Raw genomic sequence first — 15,432 nt, 5'->3', positions numbered from 1 at the left:
GAAAAGAAAGAAAAAGCAAAATGTACGCCTGTGTGCACACATACGGACACGCACGCACGCACATGCACACACACACACACACACACACACACACACACACACACTACTCTAGCACTGTCTTTATAAACATAATGATCCTTTAAATACCCAGTAACCCCTGCTGTTTTCAACATATGGATTTGCAGAGTATAGGATTTCCATCATAAAATACGAAGGTTGACTCTCTTCTAGAAGTTGTAATGTTCTTTGATAAAGCCCCGAGGTCACCAACCAGAATCTTTGTGTTTTGCAAGTACTGATAAGAGAATTGCTAGCATGGTTACTGCTTTCCCTTTCCCTCTGTTAGGTTCTGTTCCATCTGGTTTTTCAACTACAGTCATGATGTCCCCTCTTCCCTTGGCCCCCCATCACCACCTTTCGACAATGGTCTCATTAATTCCAAACCTCTTAAGTAGCTTTCTGCTTTTTAAGTACAAACTGCCTTCAATTCTAAGATATACTCTTCGCTTCCAAAAGGGGATTGGAATGGAATCCCATTCTGAAGAGACGTCTGCTTCTCATTTCCTTCTTCTATCAGAAGACTCTTGTTAACTCGGCTCGTAATCCTCACACGAAAATAAAATCCGCTGGGAAAAGTAATGAGAGGCAGGCCTGTTGGGCATATTCAGTACAATGGCCAGAACGTAAAACCTATGTCCTAGTGGGTGTCTGAAATGTTTCTTGTGTTGTCTGGAGACATCCCTCAAACTATAGCTTTGCCCTTTGGGTTCTAAGCGGCTGTTTCTTACATTTTTGTGTTCGGAGTATCCAAGGCTAAGAGAATGACACTTGAACCGCAGTTTTCAAGATGCTACAAGCTGTTATCCTGAATTAAAGCTTCTTTTGTTCCAAACATGATAGGCATGGCTCCAAGACAGAGAGACAAAAGAAGAGGATATACTTCTTACTTTTTTGTGTGTTATCCTTCCAGACCAGTAGTGGTACTTGAGATTGTTTTGGAAAACCTGAGATGTTTGCACATAAATAGAAGTAACAGCGTCAAAGCTTCCCCCCAAGATACTCTGGGCTTAAAAACAGAAAAAGAGCAGTCACAGACATTCAAATACAGTCTGTATGAGCTACTGACCTTCCCTCCAAGGGTACAAGGGATGCCTTTCTACAGTGGAGTGAGGAACAAAATGTAAAAAAAAAAAAAAAAAGAAAGAAAGAAACCAGATTCATCAAAGATCTTCACAGATGATAAGGATTCCAAAGACCTCTGCACTTGTCAAGCTTTCTTTACAGACCCCTCTGCTCAGCAAGGAAAGATACACTGTTCATCACACATTTCCATTAACACACACAAATCACCAAACGGAACCTTTAGGAATCTCTAACACACACACACACACACACACACACACACACACAAAACCTAACTCAGGTACGTTACGCACATTTCAAAACCATTTTTAACTTTTTCAACATTTTGGCCTTTCGGGCAACCTGACAAGTCAGCATTTTTCTTCCAGTTTCTAAAACTTGTGTATAGATTTGACGGCTTTTCATGCTCTGTGGCTAAAAGAAATTACTGCATTGGAAACAGAAGATGTGGCTAAGGTCTAACAAAAGAGTCTTCCCTATTCTGCGAAATGACTTCGCAAACTCATCTAAATCAGGACTGCTGACCACCATCCTCCTTACTTGGGCTCGTAGAATGCTGGGTCTCCTCTTCATCATGACGCTCATGGTGAATGAGAGGAGAGTGTGGTTCGTGGGTCCAGCTTTCTCCATTAGCAATCGTGCTGCTTCTGTCCACATCTGCCGTGACGATGGTTACATACACTGTGACTTTTTGTCAAGCAACTTTTGATGTTCTGTTCTTCCATTAAAATGCATGCTATCTAATAGCGCCCTGCCTCAACAGTATCTCTGAGCATCTATGCTCAATACCGTCGAGTGGCTCCACCAATCTCTCCCAAGAGAAAATCGATGGGCATGAAATTTCTTAATGATTACCTGTTATTCTACTCTAACCACTTTGTCAAGGGCAGCGTCATAAACCATTTTAATGGGTTCATTTGCATAATAAAGCATCTCGAGCCCAGATGGTATGATTGGTAAGTGGCTCCTAGGTCGAACTGAGTATCCTCGCCAAAGTTAAGAATTTGTGATGAGATATTAACTACATTTCCCACTGTGTCCTGATGATTGACCTTTGCAGCATCACGGACTTTGAGGGAAAAAAAAGTCCTTAATTAAGTATGCATAACCCATTACCAGTCATCCTCGCAGTTGTCTGAAGTAACACTCCTGGATTCGATTCGCCTGGGCTCCATTGGGTCCGATCCTGGTTCTGTTTTGGGTGGTTAAAAAGCCGTGGTGTGGTTGAAACTGTGATAATGATGATTGAAGTAATTAGGAAAATGTTATTTCTCGAGCCTCCACCACTTGTTCTGTACACGTCTCCCTTCTTTAGTCTATGCAGTGAATCATCTATAGCAGGTTGCATAGATGGTTGAGTGGAAACGGAGGGAAAGCAGACAGTCACTTCAGCTTGATTCAGCCACCCTGTTAAGCAGCTCAGTGTCCTCTGCATTCTGTCATAGAATACGCTCGGGTCAGAACATGAGATTTTCCGGAGAAAGCAGCCAAAGAAGCTGCAGCAGAAGAAAGAACAGTTTTGCAAACACCAGCCCTCCACCGAGGAGACCCAAAAACGTCAGAGCTTTGCCCATCCATGCAGTCCGTAACAGCCCTGTGCACTTGAAAGCCCAAGGAATTGGTATCACTGGCAAGTGCATTACATGTAGAGCCTCAGGCTGAAGAGGGAGATACCTGAAAATTATACCACGATGATCACTTTATTTCAGTAGTAGTTCTGGTGGGGAAAGGAACACTGTAAGCAGCCACGGATTTCCCACAGACGATTCTAAGAAAGAACGTCTCCCTGTAGCAAGCATAGGATTTAGCTACCCATTTCTGAATAGTTACAAACACCTACGGTATTCTCATCACAGGCAAAGCATTTCATGAGCAAGCCATTCCCAGCCAATGAAGGAAAACCGAGATTCGCACATTCAGTACAAAAGCACCGTAGGTAACCAACCACCATCACAGCAGCTCCCCGGAAAAAGAAAAAACAAGGCAAACTTCCACCAGCAGCCTCATACTGTCACCCAAGACGACAGAGCTGGGACAGGGGACGGCACCTGACAGAAGGATCATGACAAAATCGGGATCGATTGCTTTTGTGAAAACACGACTTGCAAATCCACCCTAACTCCTTCAAACTTAATTTCGATACTCCACTGATACAAAATTCTTTTCAGAACTGTAATGCTATCAGCCCTTACTTCGCAAGTTAAGCACGTCAGGTTTCGAATCATTATCCACATTCCCAAGAAGCATGAAACAAGCGGCAGCTGACACACCCCTACAGTAGAAAGAAGGCAGCCTGCAGAATTGTATGCACAGGTGCCAAGTAGAAAGGGGAACTGAAATTGGAAAATACGCCACAGAGATGAAAAATACCCAGGCAAGTTTTCCCCAGGAGCTTGATCACACAGTTTAGTTTTCTGGTTGATCGGTTTGGGTTACCACCCAAGAAAGCTGAGTTTCTGAAGTATCAAGTCCATTATCTTTACTGACGGCCCCACCTGGAAGATGGGCCCACTTCCTGAACCCAGAATACAGTGTAATAGTAAATAAAGTTCTTGTGGTCTTGGTTATTTGCTTTTGTTTCTGAAGTCATTAAAAAGAGTTGCCTTGTTTTATAGACCAAGCTCTGCAGAGGTGTCCAGGCTAAAGAATACACCACTTACAAGCATCTCGTTCTCTTGAGTATTCTCTATTTCTCTTGAGTATTTGTGGCTTTCAATGCCATACATATACTCAGATGCCTCAGGGCCCAAGCCATTGTTTGGGTCCCTCCCTTTCTGGGTGCTATCCACTTGGGGATAGTACTCTCAGGTTTCAATAGGACAGACAGAACTTCAGTGACCTGGGAGAGTTCATGGCAAAGGTACACCTTCTCTAAGGACAGGTTCAGAATTCTCATCTCTGTTCAGCAATATCTTAGATCATTACAGATATGTCGAGGAAACCCTGTCATCTGGTGGAATATTAGACTGATCGTTGCCTGTTTTTTTCTAAGGATGCTTTTCAGCTCAATTGCCATCTCTGGTCTCAAAAAGTTTTACAACTGTCACAAATGCAGTGGTTTCACTACTGAAACACAACGGTTTTTAACAGTTGGGCGCCGCTTTGTTAAAGCTCAGCTGACACTTGTCCTTCCCTTCAATGCCTTTCTCTCCTATTGGTGCCCTATTCATTTGTTAAAACCAGATGTGCTCCCTTGATTTCAACCAAGTTTTGATTACCATTCTTGAATGCCGGTTCCCAACGTTTAAGCCTTTCTAGGGCCGTCTAAGTCTTCAATTTAGAATTGAATCAATTCTAATCCTAAATAGATAAACCAAAACAGAAAGAACCCAAGGCATGAGGAATTTTAGAAAAGCTATTTGCCCCATTGCTCTTCCAAATATGTTTGGGCTTCCATTAGAAGAAATCATTTTTCTTCCTTCATAATCTTATCAAGGTATAACTAAAGTGTGATCAGTCACGGGTTTATGCTCATTTTCCACATTAACTATTTTCCAAGATGGACCCTCTTGGGCACCACTCAGGTTAATCAGTAAGCCTCGCAAAAATGGTTCTACCGTAATTGATTATCCTTACTGGTACTGGAGATAAAATCTTCATCATCATCAATGCCTGATCCAGAATAACTGGGGTGTTTGTCTCTTTCATCTTCGTTTTCTTCAGTTGGTTCCCAGCCTGCTGAGATGATATTTGAATCCGTACCTGTTGTGGTGACTTATGTTAGTGGCTGGACTGGATGCCAAACAACCCATTTGACAGAGGAAGAAAATCAGGCACAGAATGTATAATGGAATTCCCAACATTGTAAGAGCAGAGTGAGACATCTAACGTGTGTATCCCCAAATTCTTGCATCCTGGTCTCTGAAGCTAATGCATAGGTTTAAAAACAACCAGCTATGACCTTTACAACTGAATGATCTCTTTAAGGAAGTTAAAAGAATACATATGGACATAATCCCACCAAAGACACAAAAGAAAAAAAGGCCAGTAAACACTCCCCCCTCCCTGCTTTCAGATTGTTAATTTATTAATCAAGCATGTGCCATCAAAACTAGGATGTCAAGAATAGAATGGAAAGGTTTCACACATGCCTCTTTCTTTTGTCCAGCCACATGCAGAAGAATTTTGGAATGTAAACACTTGTCAATCATTTTTACAGTCCCATAGTTGTATTCACGATTTGTTAATTCATTTTTGACCTTGTAGAGCATCACATCACTCTAGCTCTGAATGCAAAGGAAAGCTGAACTACCATTCCCAACAACACTGCAGCATACATTAAAAAAAAAAAAAAAAAGTGAATCAATTAACAGAGAAATCATGCCTGGCAATTATTCGTCAACCAAAAGGGTTGACTAAAATGGACTGGAGCCAAGATTTTGAGAAATTCTCATGTTTTCCCTTTGGGATGCATCACAGGAAAGAAGATGGAAACCAAACCCTCTCTGCCTCCTCTTACTGGTTGCTGTAGAAGATGTCTCTTTACTGAAAAAGGGCTTCATATATTTTGAATGAGATTCATGCTATCTTTTGGAGCGAACATTTGTGTTTTCTTACAATCAGTGTCTACCCCAAGAATAGTTCCACTGATGGATATTTTCTATATTTTTCTAGTTCTAGCTACACTATTTTATTTTCCCATGGAAAGTCAAGAAGTTTTAATGACTTTTGTCATTTTAGAATATCTTTCAGGGCCAACATTCAGTTCTGTCATCAAGAGAGACCTGATCCCCTTTCACCGTGCTCTTATTAGCCTCCTCCGGGGCTGTATTAATTCTATAGAGTAGAAAGAAGAAATCTGCTTATGAATGCTATAAAATCAAACACGGATCTCAGAGCTCATGATCCTTCAAAAGTCATCCAAAACATCTGTGAAGCCAGAATGGACTTTAGACTTAGCATCCCTGAGGTCAATGAACTATCAAGAGATAGTTACGAAATGAGATCTGTCTCAGAGAAAGAGATCTGTCTTTCAAGAACTGTCAAGAGATCTTATGAAATGAGATAATAACAACTCATTACCAGCCATTATCGTTGTTGTGTGAAGATGATTCTCGGACTCTGATGGCTGAAACCACCATGAAAGCCAATCCTGGGCTTCTCGCCTCTTGGTTGCTGTTTTGGAAGTTGTGCCACTAGAACTCATCAAAGCTGTTGTAACCATAATCGAATTGATGGTTGAAAGGTTAATTATCAGTTCCTAAGAAGTAGCTCTGAATACGCTTTTACTCTTTCACTACTCAAGAGAGTCATCTATACATAACATACATGGCGGCAAGAAACAGAAAAAGCACAGGAGTTCCACTTATTTTAGAGGCCCATACTGCAGGTCATAGAATGTCAGAAATGGAAAGACCTTAAATATCATTCGGTTAATGATCCTCATCTTAAAGAGGAAAAAACTGTGCTGGACAGACCTTGCCTTGTGTGGTGTCAGAAAGGCCAAATGAGAGGTCTCAAAAAGAGCGTGACCGTGGTCTCTGAATTTTGAAAAACTATAACATCACAGAGGGGTTAAATTTTTGTCTGTGGTCCCAAAGGCCAAACGAGGACCTGTGGCAAGAATTGCAGGGGACGACTTTTCTTCCGAATGTTGGATTTAAAAAGGTTACAATCTGAACTATCCAACGATGAACTTCTTCATAAAGTATTGTGTTCCCCACGGTCAGAAAGATCGCTTAGCAGGAAAATTGTGCAGATCAAATGATTAGAAGTGTTGCTTGAGTGAAACTATTGAAGATCCTCTCCAAATCTGAGAGTCTATGATTCCGAAACCAAGCTCTCCAGAGTCTGAGCCCATCATCTTGCACACACTCTATCTTGGCCAACCAATATCATTCTCCATGAATTTAGGGTATGATATTTCTACCAGCAATCCTAGACACGTAACCCCAGCAATCCCCAACGCACAGAAGGAGACCACATGAAGGGGAAAATGCAAAAAGATGCCTTTCCATCTTTTTCCATTTAGTGCCCAGATCTGCTAGCGATTTTGCCCATGGCCGCTTTTTACGCCACCATCGTATTTTGCGAAGCAGAACGTGACATTTTGAGTCCACTTGTGAAAGGAAGGTAATCAATCAGGAAAGACAGGCACAAACAAAGTGAACCAATGACCTCACTAACAAAATCAGAAATAAGAGTCCTGGTTTGAAACTTCCCAAGACTGCTATTTCTGCCATCATAATGTCCACCGGAAGAATATTTCATATTCTTCAGATAAAAAGCTGAAAAACGGCTCAGGCAGAGAGGCTGAAACCATCATTAAATCCCCAAATACAAAAGCAAGGTGATTAGATATCTTTTTTTTTCAGCTATTAAGAAAGCCCAGAAATGGCCCAAGATGAAGAACTGACAAGGAAGACCTTTTCCTTCACAATGTTTGTTCTATGAAGATAAACATTGCCAACATTTAAGAACAGCATATGCTTTATTCTGCACACCCCCTCCAGCATTACCTTAACCACTATGACATGTAATCACAACATAACATCAACACTATTTTCCTTACAGAAGTATTTGTCAAGATAAAAAATACGGTTTACTCTATGTGTTATAAGCCAAGCAAGGGTAGAGGACAATTTTTATTGCCCTCCTTCTGCAGAAAGAATGCCCAGTGATTTTGAAATACGGTCATATCATCCATCAGCAAAAGTTAATAAAGGAAGATATGCTTGTAATCTCCCATTGTTATAGACTTGGAATCTCTTCCCACACAAGCTCTCAATTCAGAATACTTTGCAAGGATTTAGACTTAGTCAAACGTCCAGGAAACTGGTTAGAGGCCTAGATTCCAACAGAAAGTGACAGGTTACTTCCTCCACTTTACAGCTGAGGATTTAGATGTGCACCCCAGTGCACAGGGGTGACAGTTTGCACCCATAAATCAGCATTTCCCTCTGTTATCACTGACTGTGATGATTAGATTGGCAGAAGGTAGGAGTGTACACTCTGTAATAGACTTCTTTTCAAGAGGATACGTTCTGAATGAATCTCCTAACTGAAGCTTCTGAAGGAAAAATAATTCTGATTCGATGTGCATGTGGCCAAAAGGAAAACACATAGAAAGAACACATAAGCGTGTCCACTTGTATCCCCAGATTCACAGGCCCTCTGATCTGTACCAGATCCTGTTCTCCCTAAGGAGGAGACGGAACATCGGTGGGAAATTTCTCCAGGATAATGGGTGTCCTTCCCCTCGACCTGGAAAAACTTGGCATTGAGGGCAATGGAGAAACAGAAGACATAACAGTTTACCTGTTGTCGCAGCTGCTGTGTGATCCTGAGTCTTAGGCTGTGAGTTACCCAACCAGGACCACATCCAATTAGTTTGCTCCTGAACTGCTGCGTGGCTGTTTGAGTGCACAGTTGAAGTAACTGGATCAATTATGAAAATACCATTTAGTGAGATCTTTCCACAAAACCTTTACTCCCAGTTCTACATACATAGAAAGTCGGTATCTATTACAGAACGGAGATTACCAAAGAAAGATTAAGGCCTGCTTTTATCTCTCCAGTCTTCTAACGCCTCTTAGAATCTTAGAGCAACATCAGAAATACAAGTTCTTTTTAAAAAAAATTTTTTTTAACGTTTATTTAGTTTTGAGAGAGAGAGAGAGAGAGAGAGAGAGAGAGAGAGAGACAAGTGCAAGCAGGGGAGGGGCAGAGAGAGGGGGAGACACAGAATCCGAAGCAGGCTCCAGGCTCCGAGCTGTCAGCACAGAGCCCGACGCGGGGCTTGGACCCACGAACCGTGAGATCATGAGCTGAGCCGAAGTCGGACGCTTAACCGACTGAGCCACCCAGGAGCCCCCAGAAATGCAAATTCTGCACGGGTATCAATTCAGTGGTACTCATTTCTCAAATGGAACCCTCTGAACACAGGCTCAGAGCAAAACCAAGTAGGAACTTAATAACCGGTGAAGGAAAAGAGATGTTATTTTACTTGATGGGGCGACCCAGCCATGAACTGAAGATCTTCGATGCAGCATTTCATAAAGTTGCTTTCGTTCATTTATTTTTGGAGTGTCTTTAGAGATGCTCGTTTGTAATCTCTTGGGTCTATCACTTTATGCAGGTAGCTTCTGATGACAACTGCCATTTCAAAGTTCTGCCCACACTCATTAACTTCAAGTCAAGCTTTATGCTTGAGCAGGAGAAGCTTTGCAAAGGGTGTGTGTTCAAAATGTTGAAATCAGATGAAGCTTTGTTGAGTGTCCATTTATCACTTCCTGTCATTTTTAGTTCTAATTCAGAATGTGTTTCCAGAAAAGAAACAAGACTGCCCAAGTTAGAGAAATTCTGGACTCTATTCAAATTAGAGAAAGGACGATCAGTAATATTGTGCAATTTGAAATCTCCCATTTGACTCTCAAGTGGGGCTTGAGTCTAGAATGTTTCCCTGCAGGGGCACCTGGGTGGCTTAGTTGGTTGAGCATCTCTTAATTTCGGCTCAGGTCATGATCTCATGGTTTGAGTTGGAGCCCTGCGTCAGGCTCTGTGCAGACAGCTCAGAGCCTGGAGCCTGCTTCAGATGCTGTCTCCCTCTCTCTGCCCCTCCCCAGCTCACACTCTGTCTCTCTTTCAAAAATAAATACACATAAAAAAAGAGAATGTTTCCCTGTAGAAGAAGAACAGCAAAGATCATCAGGATAAACAGCTAAACCACTCGAGATCTTTAAAAGCCATTTCAAGTTATATACCCTTTTGAAAATCTGATATAAGTTATGACTCCTGTCCTCAAAAAAGTGATCCAACAGATACACATTCTCAAAATTTTGTGTATTATTTCAGGTAGCTCTTGGACACCTTATGACCCATCACTGAACCTATGGGAAGTCCATTAATTCCAGGTAAAAAACTTTGACTCTGTATTCAGAAAACGTCAACAACCTGTGCAATATGCTCTGTGCTACAAAAGACACGTTGGCACAGAGTCGAGAGAATAGGAGCCAATTTCACCAGATAAACTGAGCATCCCCCTGAAAAATTCTCAGGCACCTCATTCTGCCCTCAGAAACCTTTTTAAATATGGAGACCTTCTGCCACTTTCACCGTATAGAAGACCAAGAAGAGACCGACGGGAAGCAAACACACAAGAGCAAGATAGAAATAGGAATACTTCTAATTTCCTGAAAGGAGTCAGAAGCATCAGAGTTTCCAATTTTCCCAACCCAAGTAGGCCATGCCAGACCAAAAAAAAGAATTTTTTTTTTACATATATATGTATGTATATATTTCTTTGCCACCCAGAAGACAAGGAAATCGAGTGTTCCAAGGTAAGAGGCTGCTTCCTGAGTTGGTTTAGGTTTCTGGATTCCAGAGAATGCCAGACCGCCAATAGAAAAGAGGCTGACAACATGCCTCCAGGAAGGTTCTTCCAAAAATCACATTTGTAATAAAAAGCCTGATGGAAATCAAAACCTCTCCAGATGGTTGTTCTGGTTGGCTTTCCCTACAGCCACCCACTAAGGACCCTTAAGGAAGGAATGAGCCAGCCAAGCTAAAGACGTGCTTCCCTGTCCTCAGCCCAACCTCCTCTGGACATCTGACCTCCTGTACCCATTACAGAGGATTTGCTGTCACTCCCTCCCGCCAAGCTCTACCTTTTTGGTCCAACAGTCAGAAGCTTTGGGAATCTCCTCACTGGCCTCAGATAATGGGGTCTATCCAGGAACTTACCACTGGTAACTTTTTCTAACATGGACTGCTTTCAAGTTTTTACCTGATTGTTTTCTTGGATACCCTTCTTTGCACAGATGGATTTATCTGGAGCTTCCACTGGCCTTTTTGGATGCTGTAGCACTTCAGTGACTCTAACCTGAGAGTCATTCTGTTGGATAAATGAATCTTTCTCTTACTGAACTACTAAGAAAAACTTAGCTAGGTGCTCTGAAAAGAGGGAAGAACACTTCTTTTCTCAACCCAAATCCTATGTGTTCGTTAAGTCTCAAAGCATTCCTTCTCCTTGATTTCTGAACAGTAGCGGGGCTCCAAGGAAGTCAGTCCAGCTCTGGGTTCCGAGTAACTGGAGCAGCATTTGGCACAGAGAAGACCTCAAATATTGCTTAATACTTAGTAAATATTGGTTACTAGCTTACTAATCCTTATCTCCCTTCCGTATCACTTTCTAATGGTATTCACCACTGGATTCCAAGCATTAGCACAGACTTGGTACATAGTAGGTCCTCAAAATATGTTTTCTGACTAACTAACCTGAGCAGGAAATGTGCAATCCTTTAAACAGTGTGCGGGCCGCCTGGGTGGCTCGGTCGATTGAGCATCCGACTTCCGCTCAGGTTGTGATCTCCCGGTTTGTGGGTTTGAGCTCCGCATCAGGCTCCACACTGTCAGTGTAGAGCCTGCTTGGGGTCCTCTCTCTCCTTCTCTCTGCCCCTCCCCTGGTTGTACGCTCCCTCTCTCTCTCTCTCTCTCTCTCTCTCTCTCTCTCTCAAAAATAAATAAACGGTAAAAAAATAAAAATTTAAAGATGTGCTGTGACTGTCCATAAAATGACCCCGTTGCCTTTCCAAAGCACACGTGAAATACTCACTATTTTGCATAGGCTAATAATGGCTTGAGTGTGAATTTCACCTAGTTCCTAAAAGATACATTTTGTCATGATTTTCTTCTTCGGTGGGAAATAGTACCTTAGAGTAGACTTGATTTGCCTCTTGCTGAGACCACTAATTGTTATGTTCGCCGCCGTCTGACAAAAATCGCGTGTCCGGATGATAGGCACCTTCAGCGGGGTTACTTTACCAAGGCAGGGCGCTCAAGAAGTAGCAAGCAGCCAATAGCACTGCCTGCTTGGTTTGCCGAAGCCCCTCCAAGAAGGGTCATCCATGGGATGACAGACAATGAGGAGACACAATCCTCAGAGAGCCAGTAATCTGGGAAAGCACCGGCAGGTTGAAAACGTCCGCTTCCTGAAAGGCTGCAAAGGATATGCAAAGAACAAGCAGACCTCACGCCTATTTGTTCCGCACCCTCAGCCAGCTGCTCACAGGAATTTAAAACACTGTTGAGCAAGTAACCTTACATGAAGTCACCGTGCTCTGAAGGTGGCCCTGGCTTCTGGGGGGACTAGGCACCGAAAAGGGCCCTATCTTGAGCATTGGCAAAGCAGTGAACTCCTGGCACACTCTTTGGAGACCGGAGTTCCAGCCCTCCAGAGCCATAGACAGGAAGAAAGAAAAATCCACACCATACTGGGAAAGCTGCCCAAGAGGCAGAGACCCTGTTTCAGTTTGAGTAATCCTCCATAGAAGGAACGCGGCCAATCTGAAAACCTGTTTTAAAACAAACCATAGGGAAAAAGCAAAGAAGGAGATGAGAGGGCGATGCAAACACTTTCCAGTGAAAGTGGGCACAAAGGGCAAAAAAAAAAAAAAAAAAAAAAAAAAAACCCTCAACGAGATCGAACACAATGTTTACATATTTCCACTCTCGCAGTCCTAACGTGATGAATTACCCACATATCCAAGCAAGTATTAACAGCCTTCCCCTACAGGCTGGGATATACAACTTTTAAGCAGATTTAATTTGATCAGATAACTCCTTCAGATATGCTTCCTTAAACCCAAAACAAAGGGACTGTTTAGTAAATCACGGGTGATGAAGGTGACTGACTCTCACGCCATCAATAAAACAGCATAAATCAAGTTAAAACACAAAAATGTAAGGTTCGGTTGAGAAAAGCGGATGGACTGGTATGCATGCATTACGATCCCAGCTGTAGGAAAACAATCTTATCCAAAGGTGGATAGGAACAAGAAAGAAACATGTAAAAGTAAAAACAGCTTCCGTGTCATGCTTGAGTTGTCACCACGTCCCTGAGACAAGAGAACAAGAAAAACTCTTCTAAAAAGACTTCCAAAATGGCACTACTTCTCCCAAGGTAAGCAAAACAGAGAAGCAGATGGACAAAAATTATAGGCGGTAGCAGCCAATGCACACAGGGCACTGACAACCGTAATAGTGCACCTCCCCACATGAGGTCACCAACTTCTAGAGACAGGAGACAATCGACACACAAGCGAGTGCCCGTCACTCAAGAAGACCAGAGACGTTTCTGCAAACAAATCGCCATCGGAAAGCACAGTGATTCATTCTCCTTACTGGTAATGGGGGGATTCTCTGGGTTGTCGGACGCCCCGGGACTGTCTTGGTCCTGGGTCGGGTAGGCAGTTGGAAGGTGGGTGTGGAAAATGCTGTAGCCTCCCGAAGTGCTTCTTTCACTGGATGATCCACTGCTCACGTCATCGTCAGTGGGGTTGCTGGGGTAGATGTCTTCAGGGTTAGTTCTGTATTCACCCGTCTGGGTATAGCGGGTGCCATCACGGTTAACAATGGCTGGGAGAAAGAGAAGGCACTCTCAGAACTTGACAGCCGACATTTTCTGAGTTTAAGCAAGACTGTGGACTATCGTGTAAGACAGTGACTTCAAAGCTATTTTTCTTTGTGATGAAGCAAAACAATACTTAACTACCTAGCTAGATGGGTGGGGGGAGCAGGTGATGCACTAAGAAAGTGTACCCTCCCGTGCCTACCCCCGCCTCTTAGAAATGGGGCGGGAGAAAGAGGGTGTGTTTGGACGTGTCCATGTTTGAATCCCAGCTTTGTGTGCCTCTCGACAAAGCTGGTACCGGGCTTCATTTCACTTCTGTCATTTGTAAAATGGGAAAAGTACTACCTTCTGTTATGAGCACTATATGATGCACTGTATGTAAAGTGCTTAGCATAGTATCCAAAATTTAGCTGGTCTCAAAAAAAAATGAAAATTTCCCCACTGGTCCCTATTCTCCCTTCTCAAGGACATGTAAAATTTGTTGCTATTGATTCCAACTGTTTCTAGAAAGGATTGGAAGCCGGAGCAAAGAGGTTAGTAGTCCCAACAGGGAATATATATTTGCAAATCCATGAAGAATCAATGCCCCCTTCTTTCTAAGGGGCGAATGTTGTCAGTCTTCATGAGCCCCTACTCTGGTTAAGACATCAGCATGCCTCAACAGTGACAGAGCCCTTGCCCGTCCTCTGTGACATTCAAACTTGAATTTGAGAAGCACAGAGGCATATAAAGCTCAAAATCTTTGATTTCAACAAGGCAATGCCTAGAATAGACAGGAGGAGAAAATGCAAGAATGATTTCCTTCATTGTTCCCCTGAAAAAGACTGGCTGCCTTTGTCAAGTCTGGCCCACTCACCGCACAAGTGTGCATTTAGCTGAAATTATTTTCTGCTATATTGCACTGGACTAAATATTCCTTTTGTCCACCTATCTGGCTTGCCCAAGTGGAACTATTAGTAAAACATAAATTAAAAAATATCCCAAAGTCTCGAACAGCCCGATAATCTCTGCAAATGAAGATTTGATCAGAAAATATGACGCAACTCGGATAGGTCTGGACTTTGAAAGGCATTGGTGAGCACCAAGGAAGTGGGACGTTTATTGAACGTGACTATGGGCCAAGCACACACTAGACATATTACCTTTCTTCATTTTCTTTTCAAATCTCACCTGTTGTTCCATTATCCAGATGAGAAGACTGAGGCTCAGAGACAGTAAGTCCTTCCTTTAAAACCACCCAGGTGGTAAGGAACTAGACCAAGCCTGACTGAGACAGCACATCTCACCGTGAGGGCCTCCCTTTCCTTCTCTGAGGCACAGGTCAGGGACAATTTTCTATATAACAGTGCGGGGCTGGATGGGCGCGGCCAGGAAGAATTCTCAGCCCTCTGCCACTGCCACCACTGTTCCCTTGTACACTGAGGGGTCTGGTCCTTAGGAGGCAGAAACCAGGCCTCCTCAACATTATGACGCTTCCCCCCAAAAATGAGGTTCAGAGGCCAGAAGGTCAGGGTTAATAAGTTGACCGCTCTGAAAATTTTGGTTGAGATTTTCTGTTCTCATACAGTGCCAGACGCCTCCTTCTTGGGGTAATCGAGATGAGTTTAGGTGGGTGTGGTATAAATAATGTTGAAACCCCTACCAGGAAATCTATGCCCTTTATAATTATCTTTCATACTACCATTAAACAAAATTTAGGGGGCTGGAATGCCTCTCCCCCTGAGACTTACTAATCCTCTTCTATGAGAAAGAACACAGCTCAGACTCAGAACCTTCAGCAGCTAGAATTTAAGAACGCGACCTAATTTGTCCCACATTTTAAGTATATGTTTAACGATACCTTCTACTTATGTCCAAGAATTGGGTTTTCCATTTTCAGGCATTTTTTTTAAATGAACATAGTTTAAGTAGAAAAGATTGGACCAATTAAACGCAAAATA

The 15,432-nt window shown here is 42.7% G+C and overlaps 1 protein-coding gene across 15 annotated transcripts in view; it reads right to left on the bottom strand.

Moving 5' to 3' along the window:
• Positions 1-15,432, bottom strand: part of CD44 (CD44 molecule (Indian blood group)) — a 90,528-nt gene that overhangs the window by 27,525 nt on the left and 47,571 nt on the right. For 4 of the 15 annotated variants that reach the window (XM_030332055.1, XM_030332057.1, XM_030332061.1 and 1 more), the window contains exon 5: positions 13,264-13,497. In XM_030332055.1, coding sequence (XP_030187915.1) covers positions 13,264-13,497 — 234 coding nt within the window. Of the gene's footprint in view, positions 1-1,683; positions 1,801-2,259; positions 2,374-4,719; positions 4,846-6,165; positions 6,295-8,400; positions 8,521-13,263; positions 13,498-15,432 lie in introns of all 15 variants that reach the window. The other 11 variants (XR_003972294.1, XM_030332046.1, XM_030332052.1 and 8 more) reach the window with 6 other exon arrangements.

Source organism: Lynx canadensis, chromosome D1 (assembly GCF_007474595.2).
Source record: "Lynx canadensis isolate LIC74 chromosome D1, mLynCan4.pri.v2, whole genome shotgun sequence".
Taxonomy (NCBI): domain Eukaryota; kingdom Metazoa; phylum Chordata; class Mammalia; order Carnivora; family Felidae; genus Lynx; species Lynx canadensis.
Note: the sequence above shows the minus strand (reverse complement) of the source record. Positions and strands in the feature narration are given on the sequence as shown.